The sequence below is a fragment of the Cricetulus griseus genome (genome assembly GCF_003668045.3).
Source record: "Cricetulus griseus strain 17A/GY chromosome 1 unlocalized genomic scaffold, alternate assembly CriGri-PICRH-1.0 chr1_1, whole genome shotgun sequence".
Lineage (NCBI taxonomy): Eukaryota > Metazoa > Chordata > Mammalia > Rodentia > Cricetidae > Cricetulus > Cricetulus griseus.
In genome coordinates, this window is record NW_023276807.1 from 165897179 (window position 1) to 165919284 (window position 22106).

The 22106-nt window shown below is 41.9% G+C and overlaps 1 protein-coding gene across 3 annotated transcripts; it reads left to right on the forward strand.

Annotated features, from left to right (window-relative positions):
• Window positions 1-884: 884 nt before the first annotated feature.
• Nudt9 (nudix hydrolase 9) lies at window positions 885-18373 on the forward strand. 3 transcript variants are annotated; one of them, XM_027388490.2, is made up of 8 exons: window positions 885-969; window positions 3593-3832; window positions 7276-7371; window positions 8774-8860; window positions 11464-11575; window positions 12940-13086; window positions 14287-14371; window positions 17932-18373. In XM_027388490.2, the coding sequence occupies exons 2-8, from the start codon at window positions 3636-3638 to the stop codon at window positions 18108-18110; spliced, it is 903 nt and encodes a 300-aa protein (XP_027244291.1). In that variant the 5' UTR covers window positions 885-969; window positions 3593-3635; the 3' UTR covers window positions 18111-18373. The 3 variants fall into 3 exon arrangements, with proteins under 3 accessions (XP_027244291.1, XP_027244290.1, XP_027244292.1); XM_027388489.2 differs by lacking the exon at window positions 885-969 and adding an exon at window positions 1059-1272; XM_027388491.2 differs by lacking the exon at window positions 885-969 and adding an exon at window positions 1305-1328.
• Window positions 18374-22106: the final 3733 nt, after the last annotated feature.

Consider the following 22106-nt stretch of genomic DNA (forward strand, 5'->3'; position numbering starts at 1 on the left):
TTGCACTCCAGAGTGCAAAGAAGGAATATGTAATTACAATATTTACTTTGCTTCAGGACCAGGTTTGGGCTGGGGGAATTTACAAAAAAAAAATTTACAAAAAAAAAATTTACAAAAAAAAAAAAGTTAATTTCCCATAATTTTTCAGTTCATCCAAGCGGGCATTTTAAGGAGTTTAGCACAACCCCAAAGACAACACCCTAAACTGCTGTAACGTGTGTTACAGCAGAGTTCAAGTTTCTTATTGCTGTTCCTTCCCGATAGTCCTGCAGTTGCCAGGCTAAAATCTGATTGCTCTGGCTTTAAAAAACTGCTAACACCTTATGGTGTGTTTCTAAAGTGCGGAGGCCCAAGCTGATTATATCCTTAAAACTTACAAATCTGTCTCATTAGCAGAGAATATAAAAGCCAGAATGCAAACTGCTTTGCACACGCGGTTTTACCACTCGCAACCTAACTTTGGCCCTTCGTTCATTGTTTAGTTATTTATGCAGCCTGTGTGCCAGTTTCGCGGCTTGTCTAGGAGGGGTCTTGGGGTTTGGGGTTCAAGTGGGACACTGTGGGAAATACTAACACCACACCCGCCCGGCGGCATCAATTGGGTTCTGAGGCGCTCAGACCGGTTCGAGCCCTCAATGACCGAGAGGATCACGTGACCGGCGGGATGCTCACAGTTCCCGCTCACAGGCGGTCGCTGAGTCAGCTATGCGCGCACGTTTCGAAAAAGGCGAGTTACTACTTCTAGAAACCACACCGCCGTCATTTCAGGAACCGTCACCGCATCCCTCTACGTCCTCTCATTACCTCCTTACGCTCACGTGACTCCGCACGGCCCTCCTCTCCCGGAAACACGTGTCTGCCTGGCCTTTCACATTCCCGTCCCTTCCTCTCTGGGCCTCAGTGCGCGGCTCTCCGCGCCCAGACGCTCACCTCAGTGCGCCTGCGCAGACGCGGAGGCCCGGCAGGCAGGTTGGTTTGCGGCACCATCGTAAAGCGCTGTCGTGCGGCGGCGGGTGCGTCGTGCGGCTGCGGCGTCCCTTTAGGGCCAGCGCGGCCGGGTCCTAGTGCCCGCTGTTTTCCGGAGCGGGGCTCGCTCGCTGCGGGGCTCGACGCCAGGCCTGGCGGCCGCAGACCCCAAACTAGCCGCCCGCCAGGCCAGGCGCCGATGGCCTGCCGCTCCCTGGGGCAGGCGGTAGCCACCGTGTCGCTGTCAGTGGCCCTCGCGTCCGTGACTGTCCGGTCCTCTGGCTGCCGCAGCATCCCTGCATCCAGGTACCCAGTTTCCCGGATCTCGGGCGGACCGCGACCCCTACCTGCCTTGCCTGAAGGTTCTGTAGGCTTTGCCCGCGTACTGGGTTTTGGAAAACTAATAGCCAGGACCTTTCTCGATCTCTGAATTTTAAGTCTGCCTTCGTAGATAGAAGCCGCCAACGTTTGGAAGAACATTTATTGTGTGTTGTCCCGCGTCGGGGGTAATAATGAATATCTGTAATGGAAACGTAGATAGCAGATGTTGCTTGCTATGCGCCCTAAGGCTATTGGTTTGGCTTTTGGTTCCACTGATAGACTGGAAATACAAGTGTGTACGCAGGAACCGCGGGGGAACCTCGCTCTTTCTGTCTGCTGGGCAACGTGGCCCCGACTTTCTTTCCTAGTGACTTGGAAAGTTTGTAAGCCTGGTTCTGTTACGGTCTCTGACACCAGTGTCTGTAGTAGTGGTCCTGACCCTCGCCACCTTAAAACGCATACACCCACATATGGTTAGCTAGTGGCAAGCTCCATTCTCTGATCTTCAGACAGGCTTTATTTGTACCAGCAAGATATCACCACACCCACACCTCAAACTTGACTCTAGGCCGGAGTCGCCTGTCACTAGACTTCAATTTCTCAGAGGAAAGAGGTTAATTCCATGGTTCCTGGTTGGCTTACAAGAAGACCAAGTTTGAAATTTCTGAGGGCTCCACTTATTGGAGTGACATCTTCCTTCTTTTGGAAACAGAATGACTTCTGTGGTTTGTAGACCCCATGATTCCATCCATTTTCTGTATTCCTGACTGTGGCTAAAACCCCTCAATCAGAGTGTCCCTTCTCTGCCTGTGTGAGTGAACTTCCTTCTTTAGTGGGGTTTGCAGAGGGAGAAACTCAGCTCCAAGGAAGTCACTAACACCCTTCTTGTTATTTTTATGCCAGAACCATGTCAAGTTGCTTGGTGTTTATTCTTTATTTTAGTAAGATGGGGAAGGGAACTCTTAAAGTGGTGTATCCAAAACTGAAACTGCATATTTAGAAGAAAAACCCAAAGTTAAGTCAGCAAGTATGTGTTGAGTGCCTGCTAATCTCATGTAAACAAGAGCAGTTTATCATCAAGAGGTTTGTGACTATAGTTTTCTTTAGGGGCATGGCCCAGCTTAGACCCTGGATTCTGACTCTGCTGTGAGTGTATGACTTCAGCTAACCTATTAGGCTCACCCCGAGTCCTTATTAGACTTATTTCCAAAATAAGGACTTTTGAGGGTCACATGAGTGAGCAGAATTCCATCACTTAGAACAAGGTCTTGCAGGTGCATGTCTGTCTCTACAAATTATAACATTGAGAGTTTCTTCAATTCAAAGCATGTCATCAGAGGGGAAAATAATGAAAACCTGCCACTTTTGTTGGTTTGTGAGGCAGTCTTGCTGAATAGCCAGGCTGGCTTTGACCAGGAGGCCTTCCTGGCTGTCCCCACCATTCAGGAATTGTACTTGTATTTTGCATAAAGTGAGTCAGGCTATATAGTCTCCTACTTTTCACTTGGACCCAGCATCCCTGGGTGGGAACCTCCTCACTCACTGGGCACCCCTGCAGTTTGGGAGTTTGACAGTACCTGATGGATGCAGAGTGCATGCACAATGAAATGGCCATTTTGAAAGTCTTTAAATGGGATGAAAGAAAACAGCTGCATTCCGCCTTCATCTTTAGACGCCGACAAAGACAGGATGGCTTTGAACCTTCTGAAGTCAGGCAGAGCAAGCAGTTTCTTACAAAAGCAATCATCCTGCGTCAGAGTGACTCAGTAGTCACCATTGGTAATTCATGTCCATGCAAAAACTTGCACATAACTTTTCTTTTTGGTAGCAAATTTTATAAACTCCTGTTTGTATTTTTACCCATGGCTGAGTTCTCATAGCACTCCCCACCAATCCTAAAGACAAAAAAACTAAAGTTTGGCCCTCTGTTCCTTTATCTAAAATAATTGCAGTCAATAGGCAACAGTTATAAGATTAGTTTGTGTGTGCATGCTGGTATGTGCTGTGTGTGTGTGTGTGTTGTGTATGAATGCAGGTGCCCTCAGAGGTCAGAGGCCTTACTTACCCTGGAGCTGGAGTTATAGGCAGTTGTGTACTATCTGGCTGAGGTATAGTTGGAATCAAACTTGGGTCCTCTGGAAGAGTAATAAACACTTTTAACCACTGAGTCACCAATCTCTTCATCCCTAATCTTCTAATTTTTAAGTTTTTGAAACTGAAAAAAATGTTTTGGGAATCTTTGAAGTAGGTTCTTTAATTCATATGTTTTGGAGTGTTTATAAGATGTTTTTCTTTTTTTCCTCAGAAACTCGTTTCCATCTTGTGGATTTCACCTTAACTCCAACATCATGTCTGGTTCTAATGGTGCCAAAGAGAATTCCCACAACAAGGCTCGGACATCTCCTTACCCAGGTTCAAAAGTTGAACGAAGTGAGGTTCCTAATGAGAAGGTGGGCTGGCTTGTTGAGTGGCAAGACTATAACCCTGTGGAATACACTGCAGTCTCCGTCCTGGCTGGCCCCCAATGGGCGGATCCTCAGATCAGGTGAGTGATAAGCTGGTGTTAGTGAGTTGTAAGATGGCTATGGGTCGTGTGTTATAAGTTATCATTTGTCCCTAGAGGAATCATTTTTATCCATCTGGGCATTGTTACAAGTCAGTTTCTACTTTTCCTTGAATTTGCCCAAACTAAACAGTCCATATTTGTTTACTCTTTGATAAGTTTTGTGAGGATCTCTCCTAATAGGCAAATCTGTTTTGGTTTGAAATAGCTGCTGTTTGTTTTGTAGTGACAACAACAGGTAGTGTCTGTTTCTGCATGTTGTAGTTGGGTTAACAGTTGTACACCTCTGTTGTTCTGGCAGAGTTTCAGGAGGTCCCATTTATTAATTGTTGATTTCAGTGTCTGTGCTACCATTGTTATATTCAGGAAGCAGTCTCCTGTACCAATTCTTTCAAGGGTACCACCTACTTTCTCTTCTAAGAGGTTCAGTGTGGCTGGATTTATGCTGAGGTCTTTGATGCAGTTGGACATAAGTTTTGTGCATGGTGATAGATATGGATCTATTTGTAATCTTCTGCATGCCAGCATCCAGTTATGCCAGCACCATTTGTTGAAGATGCTTTCTTTTTTCCATTGAATAATTTTAGCTTCTTTGTCAAAAATCAGATGTTGGTATGTCTGTGAGTTAATATCAGGGTTTTCAATTCAATTCTGTTCATCTACTTGTCTATTTTTGTGCCAATGCCAAGCTGTTTTCAGGACTATAACTCTATAATAGAGCTTGAAGTCAGGGATGATGATGCTGTGATGCCTCCGGATGTTCCTTTATTGTACATGGTTGTTTTGGGTATCCTGGGTCTTTTGTTTTCCATATAAAGTTGAGAATTGTTCTTTCAAGGTCTGTGAAGAATTGTACTGGGATTTTGATGGGGATTGCATTGAATTAACTAGTTCTTATAAGTTAGATTAACCCATTTATATTAATCTACGTTCTGCCTCATGGTGTTACCTCTCTTCCATTTTCTACCTCCTGTTTCTTCTCTGTGTTTGAATGGAGACTCTGCCTTTTTTCCTCCCAGAGTTTTCTCTCTTCCTGGATGTCCCGCTTATACCTTCTATCTAGCTATTGGCCGTTCAGCTTTTTATTACACCAATCACAGCAATACATCTTCATACAGTGTACGAATATCTCACATCATTTCCCCATTCTTGTCTAATGAAAAGGGAAGTTTTTAACTTTAATACAGTAAAACTATATACAATAAAAACAATTGTCAAATAAGAATTATATTGCGACCATATGTTGGTCTGACATTTACTTCTCAGCTGAGCGGTTGGCCAGTGGGTAAAGAGCTTGCTGTGAAAGCATTTGGGCCTGGGTTTGGTCCCCAGAGCCAATGTAAAAAGCTGAGGGGAAGGGTGGGGGTGGGCAGCATGCACTTATAGCCCCAGTGCTGCAGAGACCAGATTGTGGTATCCCTGGAGTGCGCTGGCCACCAGCCCAGCATGTTTGGCCAGTTCCAGACCAGTAAAAGGCTCTGTCTAAATAGCAATGAGTGGATGGCTCCTGAGAATTGACCTCTGAGGATGACCTCCAAACATGCGCATGTGCACCCCCACCCCAGCACTTCAGGCAACAAAAGTCAAACAAGTTGATTGAAGTAGATATTAGGAGAGTGCTAACTACAGGCTAGGAAGTGTAACTGGGTGACTGGGTAGCCAGCAACTCCCCACGTACAGTTCCTTAGAAAGTAAGTTCTGCCAGTCACAATACGTTTTTAAAATATATTTTATAAAGAGCTAGAAAAGAGAATTTCAAAAGTTTCCCATGTAGAGAAGCGGCAAATGTGTAAGAAGACGGAAACGCTAATGACTCAAATTTGATCATCACAGTTTTATGCATGTACCAGGTCATCACTCTGTACCCCATAATATGTACAGTGATTATGTATCAACTAAAAAGAAAAAAAAAGCACTAATGTTTGCTCTGCTGATGTCTGTGGTATATAATGTGTACTTTAGCTCAGTTGACTCCTGAGTTTATTTTCTTACATTTTCGCTAAGCTGCCATCACAGTCTCAGAAGGAAAAGAGCCCCAGCCTGCCCCCCACATATAGAATCTAGTAAGTAGTATATGCACATATGCAAACAGGTGTACATGTGGGCGCAGTGTAACATGACGAGAAGAAGAAAGGCTGAAATAAGGGGACAGGGAAGCACTGAGTGCAGGTGGTGGCCATGAGTTCTGAAGGAGAATATGTAGCTAATTGTTTTTCTAGTTCTAGCTCTGATGGAGTTTTTGGTTTTGGTAGTGGATATGTGCATAGGAACTGTGCATAGGAACGTGTTTGATACAATGTAATGCAAAACTTCACAGCCTCTCTTCTGAATGCCTATGCTAACTGTATAGAAGGCCACTGTGTTATATTGGTTTTGATTAACTTTGGTCTTGTTTTAATTTATTTGCAAGATTTTAATACTGTCCATTATAAAATGTTTCTGGTGAGGCATGACATACCATGCAGCCAATGTGCATTTCCGAATTTCCGAAGTTGCAGGTGCAGTTAGTAAACATGTGCAATTCAGGTCACAATCTCCATGATCTCTACTTTTAATATACATCACATTTATTGTCTAGTTGATGGGATGATTCACCCTTTGTGAAATTTGATAATATGGGAATATTTGACAGTATTAACCAATATGCATTAAATTAAGGCAATTAAAGTTACATTGAAGCATTAGAGAGATCACACTGTTCAGAGGGAATCTTTCATTTGGAATCCTGTGGGAACCAGCAGTTGCCATAGCATGCCCACAGATAGTTCTGTGTTGCTGATATGATGTAGATATTTTGCTCACATAGGAGGGGCTCCCTTCCTCCTTTTTTTTTTTTAATTTTTAAAATTTTTTTTTATTAGCTCAAATTCGGAACAAGTTTGCTTCACATGTCAATCCCTTCTCCCTCCCCTTCCCCCCAGCCCTCCTCCCAACCCCCCACCTGCCCCCCCCCCATCCACCCTCCACTCCCCAGGCAGGGTAGGGCCCTCGACGGGGGCTCCCCAAAGCCCATCACATCATCCTGGGCTGGGCCTAGGCCCTCCCTCATGTATCCAGGGCAAGAGTGCATCCCTTCACATGTGATGGGCTCTCAAAGTCCCTTCTTACACCAGGGAAAAATACTAATCCACTAGGCAATGGTAGAGAGGATAACTTAAATTCCTTCCCCTATAATGAGACTGATGACTACTTTTTTATGCCACCCTTCCTCCTTTCTTAAGGGTTAGTAGGCCTCATAATACTACACCCTTTTCTGCTTTGGCTAAAAGGGTCTTTGGCTACCCCTAGAGCTTGTTTTGATTGAATAAGATGATTTGTAAATCAGAACTTACTCTTAAAAATTTTCTCTTTATTTTGAGTAACATTGTTAAGCTGTAGGTGGTATTTAATCATTATTTTATTTTACATTGTCATTCTCATTGCAGTGAAAGCAACTTTTCTCCCAAATTCAATGAAAAGGACGGGCATGTGGAGAGAAAGAGCCAGAATGGACTGTACGAGATTGAAAATGGAAGGCCCAGGTGTGTGCTGGCAAGAAGTGACTTAGCATAAGGTCTTAAGGGAGATGAGGTGTTAGCAGTCACAGTGTAACTGTAAGTGCCAGGCATGGTATGCCAACCCATTACATTTTCACAGAACTCCTTGGACATACATGTAGTTTTAGTTCCATTTAACATATTAGGAAGGAATGTTAGCACATAGCACACAGTAAGTGCTGGAGACGGGATTTGAATATATTGTTTTATAATTTTATCTTGAAGGATGAAATAATTAATTGAATAAATTATAAAAGGATTAAAATTTGTGTTTTCAATGGATTTTTATTAAATGAGCCAATGGCTTATGGTAAGAATTTATCCAAGCATGTAAGACATGCTGGGTAAGATTGCTCAGCGTGAAGTCTCTGCTACAAGGCTTACTTAGCACCTGCCTCAGGGACTAATGGTAGAAGGAGAGATTGACTGCTGCAGCTTGTTCTCTGGCCTCTACATGTGTACACACACACACACACACACACACACACACACACACACACACACACACACTGAATAAAATGTAATTTAAAAGACAAGTAAAACCCAGTGATTTTAACATCAAAGCTCTTTTTGCCCATCTTCCATTCTTGACCTTCTGTGGATTTGAAGAAAAAAATTATTGTCAGTTGGCCAGGTGAGTTTAGTATAAAACAATATAAAAATGTCACTCACTTTCAACAGCAGTAATGAACATTGGTGTGAATGCTGCTGTGGTAATGAACTCGGGTGTGAGTGCAGATGCCCGTAGCTGACATTTTATTTTAGGTTGTGGATTAGATCAAGAAGTTAGTTGGGCTGGGAGGTGGCAGCAGAGGTGCACGCCTTTAATCCCAGCACTCGGAAGGCAGAGGCAGGAGGATCTTTGCAAGTTCGAGGCCAGCCTGGTCTACAGAGCAAGTTCTAGGACAGCCAGAACACAGAGAGAAAAGCCCTGTCTAGAAAAAACAAACAAAAGCAAAGTAATAGGGGGGCTGTGAAGATGGCTCTGGGAATAAAGCTTGTACAGGTGTAAGTAAAGACAGGAGTTTGGCACTCCAGGGCCCACATAAAAGCTGACCCTGCCTGGTGGCTGTCTGTAATCTTATGGCTCAAGAAAGGGATAGAAACAGGGTGTCCCAGGGGTAAACTGGATAGCTGGGTTACCTCAGACTAGTGTATTGGTCCTTCCTGGATGAACTGGAGAGTTGTCGATGAAGACACCGCAGGCTGGATGTCAGTCTCATGCTTCCACATGGACACGCATTCAGATGATGTGTGTACACACCTGCCCACACACATTCAGACGTGTGTACATGAATGTATACTGTACCAAGCCAGACTTTAAAAAAATGGATGCATTCAATTGATTATGTGTTGTTTTGTGGTCTTTTGTTCATTCCCTTCCTAGAAATCCTGCAGGGAGGACAGGACTGGTTGGCCGGGGTCTTTTGGGGAGATGGGGCCCAAACCATGCTGCAGATCCCATTATAACCAGGTAAGAACTGAGTAAGGTGTTCCAGTAGCAAAGAGCTAAGTGATCAGAAAAGTATATATGTTAACTCTATGTGTGTGCATTCATATGAATAGGTCTAGAACTATGTTTGTACATACATGGGACTTTATGTGACATTATAGTGTGTGGTGGAAGAAGAAAGTTGTGGTTTTAGTTAGGTATTATGGCTTATGTTCACAATCCCTATACTTGGGAAGTTGAAGCAGGTGGCTTGCCATAGATTTTGATGCCCGTGTCAAAGCCTCAAAATCAATCAGTCAGTGAATTAAGCTGCGGTTTTATGTTGTAGATGTACACCACGCATTATCAACCAGGCATGTCCAACTTACTGCCCAAGAGCTGCAACTGCCCAGTGATGGCTATGACTGTGGCCCAGCACAGTGTGAGATAAAACAAAAAACAAAAAACAAAAAAACCAAACTTGAGAGCCTGTTTCTCAAGTGTGACCTTTGTAAATGACACAGTCATGTTGCAGTGTCAAAAGTTTGGACACACCTGGCAGATATTTCAGCACTGAGTAGGTACTTTAGAGGGTATAAAAAAGTGTAAAAATTAAGGTTTTTGTCATTTGCAAGGTGGGAAATTTAAAATAAAAAGTGTGAAATGTAACCAAGTACAGTCATGGATTGCTCAGCACTGGAGACATGTTCTAAGAATGTGTCATTGGGCAATTTCCTCATTGTGCCCGTCACTCAGTGTACTTATACAAGGCTAGATGATACCAGTCAGTCACTGCAGCCTCATGATGCAAGAGACTTACCCAACACAAGACGTATGGGCTAGTTGGAGTGACATGTTGTAATGATTTATAGTATACTCATTTGTTCATAAAAACACTGAGGAAGGAATGGTTGTAAAGAACTTGATGGCACTAAAAAGAACACAGGAGCTTTTAGTGAAATGTCACAGGAAAGACCTTGAGAGCACCCTGGGAATGGACAAGTCACGCCTACCTCCTGGCTTCAGACGTCTAAGGGGGTAAACTTGTTTACACCTTAGAAGGGAGCCATGGGATGCTGCCCTTTGCAGAGAATGGTCTAGATGGAGAATGATCTATGAAAGCTGTACTTTCAGTTTCAAATGAGTGAGTTTATTAAGTATGGGCAGGTAAAAGTAAAAGAAAAAAGAGCAAGTAGTAGATGGCAGTGGCATTTTAGCTAGCTGGTCTGTAAGTCATTCTATTTCCCTTGAGTCATTTTAGCATTTTAGCTGGTCTTTAAGTCATTCTGCTAGTTCTCTCCGTGCCTGTATGACAGTAGGTGAGCTCTCTAAAATGCTAACAGGCTGTGGGATTACCCTGCTCAACAGTATTCTCTGGATCTCTTAAGAGCACAGATTGAGGATTCTGTGTGTGAACATTCACTGGCTTCTTATTTAGCTACTTCACGCTCCATCCTCCCTCTCACTTGCTTATATTGCCAGACCCGAGTAGGTGTTCAGTTTCTTGGACCAATATTTTATTGCTTTGTATCTTTCTTATGTTATTTTTGGGTCTGCACTAATTATTCTTTTATTTCTGTTTCCCATTCTCCTTGGTCTGAAGCCTTTTCTCATAGTTTGTCTCTTTGGGGTTTAGCTCTATTCTAGACCCACGGGATCTTTCATGAGGGAGTGTGGGTTTGATAAAGAAACTCTCAGACCCATCCAAACCAGTGTGCTTTTACATTTTGTCTAGAGTGGGACTCAAGTGTCATAGACTTCCCCTTTCAAGCACTTGTTAGTGGAAGTGCAAAGTTCTTATCTTTGTCCAGAAGACCAGTTTTAGAAAAAGCCTTGAAGTCAGGGGTATAGGTTAGTATGGGAAGGAGAGGCTTGTCTTCAGAAAGAGAATGTGGATAGAAAAGCATGCTTGGAATTGACCATTCCCTAACCACATAATTTAATTCAAGACATAAAATTAAAGGGTGGAGCTGCCCCCCATAGTCTAAAGATGGCACAAAACTGAAAAGCACTACTTTACCCTCAGCTTAAACTACTGGGTAGCCAACTTTTCTGATATCCCAGGGAGATGTGATCAATAGAAGTAGTATTGCCTGGTCTTTTTTATCACTTCAGTTTCTAAAAGGGATCATTGATGAAAAATATCATGTAATACCTTTGAAAACCCTTCCTTCAAACTATGTTCTGCATTTAAATGTTTTTAACAGACTTAAGGAATAAGAAACATATATAGTCTAAATTTTCCTTACAAAGAATACAGCATCCAGGCTGGAGAGATAGCTCAGAGGTTAAGAGCGCTGTCTGTTCTTCCAGAGGTCCTGAATTCAATTCCCAGCATCCACATGGTGGCTCACAACCATCTGTAATGACATCTGGTGCCCTCTTCTGGCCTGCAGGCTGACATGAAGGCAGAACACTGTATGCATAATAAGTAAATCTTTAGAAAAAAAAAATACAACATCCCTGTATGAAGTAAACTTCCTCCTAGTTTATGAAAGGGCTAAATATAGCACTTTCCTAATTAAAAAAAACAGTGTTTTAAATTGACTGATTGGGGGTAAATAAGTACTTTGTTATAGAGAAAATATCTTTATAGCATTGTCACAGGCATAATCTGGAACCTTGTCTTCTGTCCCCGTTCATAGGTGGAAAAGGGATGACAGCGGGAATAAAATCACACACCCTGTTTCCGGGAAATGCATCTTACAGTTTGTTGCAATAAAAAGGAAAGACTGTGGAGAGTGGGCAATCCCAGGGGTAAGCATGGCCCTGCCTTCCGCTGCTTAGCTCACTGTGAAGCCCCTGTGTGAGGAGGCTGCATCTTCACGCCTCACCACAGTCTTTTGTCATCAAGTTTAGAGTGACGTAATTCTTTAGGATTCAAGTACAATTGTAGCGCTTTTGGGAAGAACATAAACTTTTGACTAGATGGAGGCTCACATTCTGTCCTGTGCACTTGCTGCTGGGTGATGGAGTCCAGGCCCTCATTGTTAAGATGATGGTAGCCCTAGTTCCCTCGGGGAGATAGCCAATGAGTATTTGACATTCGGTTGGCACTCATGATATATGGTCCATCTCAATCCTCTACTCTAAACTCAATTATATGTATTTTTAGTATTACTTACTGAATTTTTAAGATATTTAAACATAATAAAAAGATAACACCTGTTACAAACTTTTCCTGAAGTTCCGGATCACCATCAGGAAGGGTGTACTTGTTGACTTTGTGCCATTGATGTATTTGAAGGTACATATTAAGATATGCATCATGTGTGATAGGAGGCTTTGTAGTTTATGTCTTGTTGTGAGATGGAGGTAGCTTGAGTGAAGAAGAGTTTTTATGAGTATACTGCTGTCGGTAAGAATATGTTTTTCTTTGTAGTGTAAAAACAGAATGGAATTACAGATTGTAGCTGACTGATCCAAGCTTAGGCTGGTTACTGTGAACCAGATCACTCATGCCAAGTGTAATAACACAAGAATAATTTCATCATAGGGCATTGTATTTTTATTGTCATTTGAAACTCTGATCAAGGAAGCAGCTGTTGTCATTGATACGTTTTTGAGTACATTGATACATTTTATGTCAATAGATGATACAATTAAAACTAGAGCAGGACAGGAAGTAAAAAGTGATTGAGAAATTGCAATTTTCGCTACAGCTAGAGAAGGCCTTTGGGGAAGGTGACATTTAAATGACATTATGAAGGAAGTGAATGAGTATTTTGTATGGAGACATTTTGAACAAAACCAATGGAGTGTCTTGGTGCATTCTGCAAATGTTTAAGAAGCCACAGTGACTGGGTCAGACTCCACAGTGTGGAGAGGCTTTGTGTTGTTTTCTTGCCTCCAGGCAAGTTTGAGTTTGGAACATCTCAAGAAATGAGTTTGCCTGGCACAGTTCGTCATAGCCTAACCCTGGACCAGTCACTGTGGCCCAGTGTATGCATTGCCTCTCTTGGCTGCTTCTGTTGGGAACAAATGGTTTAAGAGGTGCTTCTCATGGGGTGAGAGGTGGTAACTACTATGGGCAAAGACAATAATACACGTTTATTGTACCAGTCAGTAAACACATGTGTAATGAGTCAAAGCTTACTACTTGTTAAAACATGTCACTGTAGGGGATGGTGGACCCTGGGGAGAAGATCAGTGCCACTCTCAAGAGGGAGTTTGGTGAGGAAGCCCTGAACTCCTTACAGAAGTCCAGTGCTGAGAAGAGGGAGATCGAGAAGAAGCTGCATGCACTCTTCAGCCAAGAGCATCTTGTGGTGGGTGGCTTCTGGGGGCTCAGGCCTGTCAGCGGGGACTGGGACTGCTCACAAGGCAGACTGTGCTCACCATGTGTACCCTGGCTTTAGCTCATCTGATCATTTGCAGCTTTCCCCCCCTCTGACTTTCCTTCAGCTGAGGGCTAAACTCACATGACAAACAAGCTATTTTCTCACACACTGAGAATCCATTAAACAGATCTCTTTGTTTACATGAATCTAATTTACATCTTAGATTTGTTTTTACAAGGTGTTTTTTTTTTTTTTTGAGGGGGGCAGTGCATTGCTAACTGTTTACATCTTATGCCTATTTTGTCTATACACTCTGTGTTATTAAAAGAAAACAAAAAGCATTTGAGGATCCATAATGAAATGATTGATTTTCTTTTCTTTTTGACTGTCATTCTTTGATTTTGTTCCAGAATTGGGATCTCTTTAGTTTTTTTTTGGGGGGGGGGTTGGTTGTAACATGTAGCTCAGGTCAGCAAGCCCCAGGGATCCATGGGTCTCCTGTGTTTACCCAGCATTCACCTTGCTGACTGAGCTCTGTTCAGCCCTGGACCAAGTCTCCTAATTGCCTCCCTTGGTCTTCCAAGAGGAATTCCTGTGCATCTGGATCTTCTTACTCATGTTTGTATTGGATGACTGGATCTAAGTTTTTTCTGTTGCTAATTACCTTTAAATTTCAATTTTTAGATTTCTCTCTTGTTTCCTAGGTTTATCAAGAATTATATACCCTTCAATATATGAAATTATAATCACAGAGATTATTAAAACAGAAAAATACTTATATTATGGACATGGCCCATATTGACATCTCAGTTTTTCCCTTGGTGCTGTTGAGCTTGGGGCCTCCAGCATACTAAGCATATACCACTACTGAGCTATATACCCCTAGCCCCTCTCAGATTCTGTGGTACTGAACATTTTGTGAAATTTAAAGCTGCCTCAGAAGAGAATATGGTCCCCTGAGAAATCTAATACAAGTCTGTGAAGCTGTGTCAAAGGTTCTATGCTATTTGCATTTCTTTGTAAGCATTTTTTTGGGGGGGTAAAACATGTAGCATTGCATACCATCTTAACTATTTTAATATGTCCAGTTCATTAGCGTTAAGTGTGCATCAGGGTATTTATTAACCTGTGTCTTACTCGGTCCTGTCTCACTCTAGACCATTGTTTTTCTGTCCTCCTTTACAATAGATATATAAGGGGTATGTTGATGATCCTCGGAACACTGACAATGCATGGATGGAGACAGAAGCTGTGAACTACCACGATGAAACAGGTAATTTTAGTCTTGACTTGGTTCCATTGACTAGAGTTGAGGACCAGCTGAAGCCAAGATGTCCACTAGGATGTCATTACATTTAGAGTATCTTAGCTTTTTAAACCCATTAACTGTTGAGTTTAGGGTTATGCTTATCTGTAGGGAAGTTGTTAGTATTTAAAGAATGCTTAGAGCAAAGCCTACAAAGTTTATCAGCAGTGACTAGAACATCTTTATTCTGTTGATGGTGTGTGAAGTTGGATTTGTAGGATAAAATAATGCAATTTAAAGCCAGCAATTATTTAGTACAGTTATTAAACTATAATTAAATTTGTGTAAACAAAAGCAAAAGCAAGTGAGAATTTGGGTGGGGCAGTTGGTCGATGAGATAAGAAATGGCATTTACATTTATCTTGCTTTGTGAGGTATTGCCGTCCTGGTGTAGCAGCCCGGGACTGATGTTTTTGTAATAAGTGTGTGATTTAGGACTTAGTGGGAAAGACAGTCTGTTATTGCAGAAGAGGAGGGAAGAAGAGAAGAGTCTGCTGTCTTCAGAATGACTTAGGATCTTTACGCATCGCTTCACCCCTCAGAACATCCTTTCTTGCTAAGCTGAGTGGTGTTTTAAGCATTTGGCGTTCATTTGAGTAGTAATGAAATGAGGACATGTTCTGAGAACTCCGTGTTCCTCTGGTTCTTTGATGAGCTGCCTGCTCTTATGCTAATCACTTGTCCTTGGACCAGCAGTGCAGACTGGGAGGTCTCCTTTCACTCTGCTTTTACTTGGCCTTGGGGAACTCCAGCACAATTCCCTTCTCTTTGCGGCAGTTCCAACTAGACCAAGCAGAGTTCATCCCTGAGTGGAGAATTTAGAAGGCAGACGTGTGCAAATGGAGTTCAGAAGGGGGTTTCTAGTTTAACTGTACAAGATTCATTATTTATTTGTGAAGCTAAAAACAAATGGCCTTTTCTCCAAATACTGAAGGTATCTGATGGGTGGTTGATCTTTCTTTCTCTGTAAAAAGAAAACTCTGCACATAAATTCTCAGTCTTTGGCTCTGGTGTTTGCCTATATAGACTGCCGTGGTTTATCTATCAGAAGGAATTAAGGCAGGTAGACCTGTGGGCACTAGGCCTCTGTCCCCAGTCCTACTGATGCGTCTTCCTCACATCTTTGGGCACCTCTAGGAGACTTCCAGGTAAGGTCTGAGGTTTGCCCACAGTAGAACTCCTTGTTGATAAAATAATTGTACACAAGGGAGGTAAACAGTGTGCTGCTCTAGACTGGCTGCTGTTCCGCTTTCACTGCTGTGACAGGGGATTTTCTACCCGAGGGGGATGGCAGTGTGGATCTGAGAACTATTTGCTTTCAGTTCAGGTTTCTTCTCTTGGGAGTGGGAGAGGTGGCTGCCAAACTCTGTATGTATTTAAATATTAATAGAGTGATCAGAGGAGTAAAAGAAGTCTAGGTATTATTAGTTCAGACAAAACTCAGCATGCCTGAGGATTGTACTGAGGTAATGGAACACTTTAAATCAGTGGTTCTCAATGCTGCAGCCCTTCAGTATAGTTCCTCATGTTGTGGTGGCCTCCAAGCATAAAATTATTTTTGTTTCTACTTCAAAACTGTAATTTTGCTACTGTTAGGAATTGCAGTGTAAATTCTGTTTTCTGATGGTCTTTGGTGACCTCTGTGAAATGGTTCGTGACCCACAGGTTGGGGACCACTGCTTTAGCTTCACACCAGCCATGCGTCTTAGTCTGTGAAGGTGCTGGCAGCTGGAGTGTTGGTAGATGTAGAGCTGGGATGCTAGCACTAGCACTTAGAGCCTGTGGCCAAAACATTGTCTCCTTTAAGAAGGACTTCTGTTGACTTACTGTATTGGTGATTTTTATGTAGGTAAAATGATTAGAATTTAGAGAATAGATGATGTAATGAAGAAAATATAAATCACCACCTTTAATTACCAGCTTGCCTTAGCTTCTCAAATAAGATTTGAGCTTGCCTGTATCTTCACAAATAAGTAGATAAAAGGTGCTCGGGCTGTGTGTTCTGTTCTGTTGCTTGATATTTCACTTAAAAGCATATATAATATGGCTGCTTGATGGCCATGGATATGGACTTGCCTCAGTTATGGTTGTTATTTGTTTTGGTTTTTTTGAGGTAGAGTCTTGCCACATAGCTCAGGCTGTCATGAACTCACTCTTTAGTCCAGGCTGTCATGAGCTCACTCTGTAGTTCAAGCTGTCCTGAGCTCACTTTGTAGCCCAGGCTGTCCTGAGTTCACTCTGTAGTTCATGCTTTTCTGAGCTCACTGTATAGTTTAGTCTGGCCACAAACTCGTGGGCAGTCCTCCTGCCTTTGACTCCCAAATACTGGGATTACAGTCATGGGCCACCATATCAGGCCCAATCACCTTATAATCATGTTTAGTGACTGTAACACTCCATTGTATATTCCATCATTTTTTAACCAATGTCATAAAGCTGACAAGTTTGATTCAGTCCATTTTTAAGAATGAGACATGGTGCAATGGCTCAGCAGTTAAGAGCACTGGCTGCTGTTCCAGAGGATCTAGGTTCAACTCCCAGCATCCTCGTTGTGACTCAGCAGTGTCTGTAACTACAGTTCCAGGGATTCAGTGCCCTCTTCTGGCCTCTTCTTGCACATTCATGGTGCGCAGATATTTATGCAGGCAAAACAACCATACACATAGAAATAAGTAAAAATTAAAGAAGATAGCATATAACACTAAATGTTTATGTACATACATAAAATATGCACATATGTTGCCTTGAATAGTTTATTCTCTGTGTCCATTGGATTATGTTTTATTTTTGGGACAGTCTCATTATTTAACCCAGGCTAGCTCTAACTGATGGCAATCCTCCTGCCTCAGTTCTCTGGGTGCTGGGATTACAGCAGTAAGCCACCACACCTTGTGTAATTGTTTCCATATTTAGGATTTTGTCCAGAGCTTCATGTATGCTAGGCAGGCACTGATCACTGAGCTGCATTCCAGCCTTCTAAACTCCATGGCTCTCCACCTGAAGCAGAGTCTGGTACATAAGGCATTCTGAAAGTTATTGATTACATGCTCATCAGGGAAAATTCATTTTCTAAAATACTGGGTAAGCATTGACAATTAATTTATCCTGTAGGAAGAGCCATTTACATTTCTAACAGTAATGGCATTTATACATGTATAAATATAATTATAAATATACTGTATTCTAGTTGATTTGACATTCAATTATATAACGTAAAAGTGCAAAATGAGTTATAAATTTATATTTTACTCTGTAATCATTCTGGAATTTATTTTTGCAAAGGCTTTCATATAGCATGGTATCTCTCTCAAGGAGAATCGTCTTTAAAGAGAAAAGTTTTCTCTTAATATTGAATCACTTAAAATTCAGGCATTTTGGAATATTCTGGTTTTTAATTCTTTGGCCACCTAGTAACAATGATTTAATCTTATTTTTAATAATACTATTTCAAAGTACAGAATTACGTTGAGAAAAAAAGCAGACTAAAGGAATTTCCCCTTATGGGGTTCTGTTTCTTTGGACACCAGGGGAAACAATGGACAGTCTCACCCTGGAGGCTGGAGATGATGCCGGGAAGGTGAAGTGGGTTGACATCAGTGACCAGCTCAAGCTGTATGCCAGCCACTCTCAGTTCATCAGACTCGTGGCGGAGAAGCGAGATGCACACTGGAGTGAGGACCCTGCTGCTGACAGCCGTGGTCCATAGCTTGTCCCCACAAGCCAGGGGCCATCTGGGAGCGCTGCAGATGCAGGGACACAGAACTTATGCTCCGCAAAGGACATGTGGAAATGTTTGCAAAAAGGTCAAATGAGCCAGTACGATGGAGTGGATCGTTGAATTCTCTTCCCGAAGGATTGGAGCTTGCCAGATTTTGTATGTACGAACAAAAGCATGTCTGAACAAATTTAAATAACAAATGTTCTTTGAAGATCTGTAGTTACAATAAAATAAAACCCAACCTGTGGTGACTTGTGTTTCTATTTCTTATTGTTAGCTTTCCCCACTTCCCGCTGAGCTAGGCTTCTTTTGGAGGGTGCCGTCTCTCCTGTGCAGTTCATGTCTGACCCAACTCCCTTTAAACGGCTTGCTTTCTCTGTGTTTCATGTGCACGCAGTGCCTGGGGAGGGCTGACAATAGCATTGGATTCCCGGGAACTAGGTTTACAGGTGGCTGTGAGCCTCCATGCTTGTGCTGGGAATCAAACCCCTGTCCTAGAAAAACAACCAATTCTCTTAACTGATCAGCCATCTCTCCAGCTCGATTTATCAATTTTACAATGGAATTTCACTTATGGCATTTATTTATTTATTTATTTTGAGGCAGAGCCTTACTGTGTCTCAGTTGTTCTTGTGGTCAAAGATCAAAGTCAAAGGATAGAAGTTCATAATCTCATTTTTAGAATATTAAATTTTTAATAATATTATGCCCATGTAAATTCTCAATTTCTAAAGATGTCACTTTACTGTGAATACTACATGACAGTAGACATAGAAGGAAACATGGCAGGGTCAGGAGGGAGCTTTTGTGGATTTTGACGGCAGGATAATATTAAGGATTAAAGTTTTTCTGAGAGATGCGTACCTAATGTTATAAATCCCAGATGAAGGAGAGCATGTGTTGGTGGGGTCCCTCTGAAAGAAGAAACCGACCCCACCAACCTCTCATCCCCGTGAACCCAGATATCACATGCTCCTAGGGCTGTCCTTTGGCAAGTTCAGTCAGCCTGAACCAGAGGCCAATGCTTGCTTAAATTTGGATCCAGAAGGACCTCTGAAGACTCGGGTATGGGGAAAGGGAATATGATAGTTTTGTCTTCAGGGGTTTGAGAATCAGGATCACTCTAGCTAGAAGGTAAGACAAAGGGGGTGGGGCATATATTGTGAGCACCCTGCCTGCGGTGGTAGACTGGAGTTGAGCTGATCTGGTTGCAGCTTTTGTAGTGTCTGCCAAGGAGCTCTGAGATGTTTGATTTCAAGGTGAACTCTCTTACCATGTTATTTTTAACAGTCCAGAAATGCCTGGCCTGAGGGTATGTCACAGGCACTTGGACCTGATAAGGATGGCCACTCAGGAGACACAGGGTGAATCTGACTTGGAGAGAATGCTGCTGTCCAGCACTGAGACCGAGCTGCTTTCAAAGATTCTCAAGAAACTTTGAGCAGTCACTGAACACTTGAACTGAAATCCACACAGACGTTCTAGTGAGAAGTTTATTTAGAGCAGATGGTCTGTAGATAATAGACTTCCTTTGGTGTTTGAAGTTTCACAGAACTTTTTACAGAGTATACAAGATGGTAAGACTGTTTGTTCCAAGCTGCAGATAACAGAGCACGTAACCCAGACAATACCCAGCACCACCTGCAACAAAGAAAACATTGAAACCACTAGTTTCCGGCCTTCCTATCAGGAGTGTCTTCTCATGGTCTCTGGTGGTTCCCCTCTTCTTGCTCATGTTCTCCCATTGTCACTGCTGGTCCCCTGTTCTTGCTGCTCATAAGTCACTGGTGGTCCCCTGTTCTTGCTCATGTCTGCTCATGGTCACTGGTGGTCCCCCCATACTTGTCCGTGTTTGGTGTGAGGAATGTTTTCTACATTAGAATCAGTAGGAATACTAGATAACTCTTACTGTGTATACCACCATCCTCAGATGAAGCAGTTGGCATTTGGAAAGATTGCTCAAGAGCTTCTCGCCCAAGGGATAGAGCTAATGTTTGATTCCAGTCTCCCTAGTCCCAGAACATACTCTTTGTCTGCTGTGTTCTCTACCAAGGTTCTGACTGAGTTGCTCCTGCAGGAGACAGTTAGTATACTGTGTGTAGTGTTACAAATTCTGGTACATAAGCTAGACTTACATGAACCACGGTAGTGCATGGGATTTAAAGGCTCTGTCTGATTGGCTGTTGAAATTGTGCATAAATTTTGGGAAATGACAGTCTATTTCATAATTCCTTAATCTGAGGATAATGGCCACAGTCAATATTTGTCTGACTCAGGCACTTTTGGGTTTTTGAAAACATTTCAGACATAAATATTTATCCTAACTTTACTTAATGCCATAGTTATCTTAAAAGTTAAAAGTGGAACTTGTAAATTCCAGCTGTTTTTCAAGGCTACTCAGGTTTAAAATGGTAAGTTTTACTATATCCAGAACTTCTGTGATACATATTATATTTCTGAAGTTTACTAAGTACATTTATATTTTATTACATTGTGGTGCTACAGACTTGAAGAGCCTTACACATGCTAGGCAAGCACTCTTTCCACTGAGTCACACCCCAGTCCATTTAAATACAGTTAGAATGCATCTTTTGATAAACAGACTATTTGTAGTTAAATTGGTCTTCTGAATCCTTGCTTTTATCATGCCATTAATTTACTAACACAGACACTGGTGATAAGACTCTTAGAAATACATAGAGTTCATGGGAGTGTTCTGGGATTTTACTCACCGTGTGTGACTTCTGCTGTAACAGTGAGAATTATTTCTGTTAAAATACAGTTACAGTTGTTAGTATGTGAGATATCTTCAGAGTTCCTCCTCCACCTTCACCAGCCTCTCCCATTTTATGGTTATTTTGTTGTTGATATGTTAATATTGGTGGGATTGGGGGATTGGCATAGAAAACCCTGTGCTTTGGTGATATGTAAATGCTGAACAACTGAATCCTTAATGACCTTGTCTGTAGCATAGAAGCTTATTTCTTCCACATGGTATATGGTGGCCTGATCGGGGAGGTTGTCACAGTGGTTAAAAAAAAAACATGCTAGTAATATTCCAGGGCAGCAAAACTTATTACAAGGAAGGGTAGTGGGTGAAAACCCATTTTTTTTTCCCTCAATGGGATTGAAAATTGCCTTGAGGTCAGGACATAGCTACGTTTGGTAATTTTACAATAGGCCTTTCTCATTCTATTACCATGGGTTGTCCATTAGACAGAAGCAAGTCCAAGGTAAAGTACAATATTTCAAAGTTCTTGACCTAATGTTGTGTTGATTTCTATAATCTTAAATTTTGTGAAACTCCCTTGTGAAAGGATACTCACCATTAGAGATGCAGAAACTTATATCTAAAGGTCTGGGAACTGAATTCATGAAGCCCATGGGTTGTAATTGGCTTAATTTATTGGTTTGATTCCGTCTTATGCCTTTGTAGTTTAGAGGGATTGCTCTTACCTTCCCTGGCATTGGATGTCACTTTTATCAATATAATCAGAAATAAAATCTTACCCCAAGGAAGCCCTAAAAATGAGGAAAGAAAAAAGTTAAATACTAATCTATGTTCATTAGTGAGTTTGTAGTTTATGCAAAAAAGATTTACCTGCAGTTGGTTCAAAATAGAAGTGATTAGCTGTAAAAGAAGAAAATGATAAGTACTCTCGGTGGGCTTGTCTTCTCATTTATATTTACTGTAGTACGTGTGTCTGTTAAAATGTTTTGTACATAAACGCTTCATTGAAAATTGTGTTTTACTTATATAAGATTTTAAAATGAAGATATTTAAATTTCTTTAATTTAAAAAATATTTTCTCTACCTTCTAACTGTACTGTATTGGAAAGTTAGAAAGTTAAAGAACTCTGGTCCACTTTAAGCTGTGGCATCTCAGTCATGGGTGTGAATGTCCAGTTGAATGATTTATTTCAGCACAACTATGAGTACATGTTTTGTCTTGTGGATCTGCTTACACAGCTGTTCCACTGGAA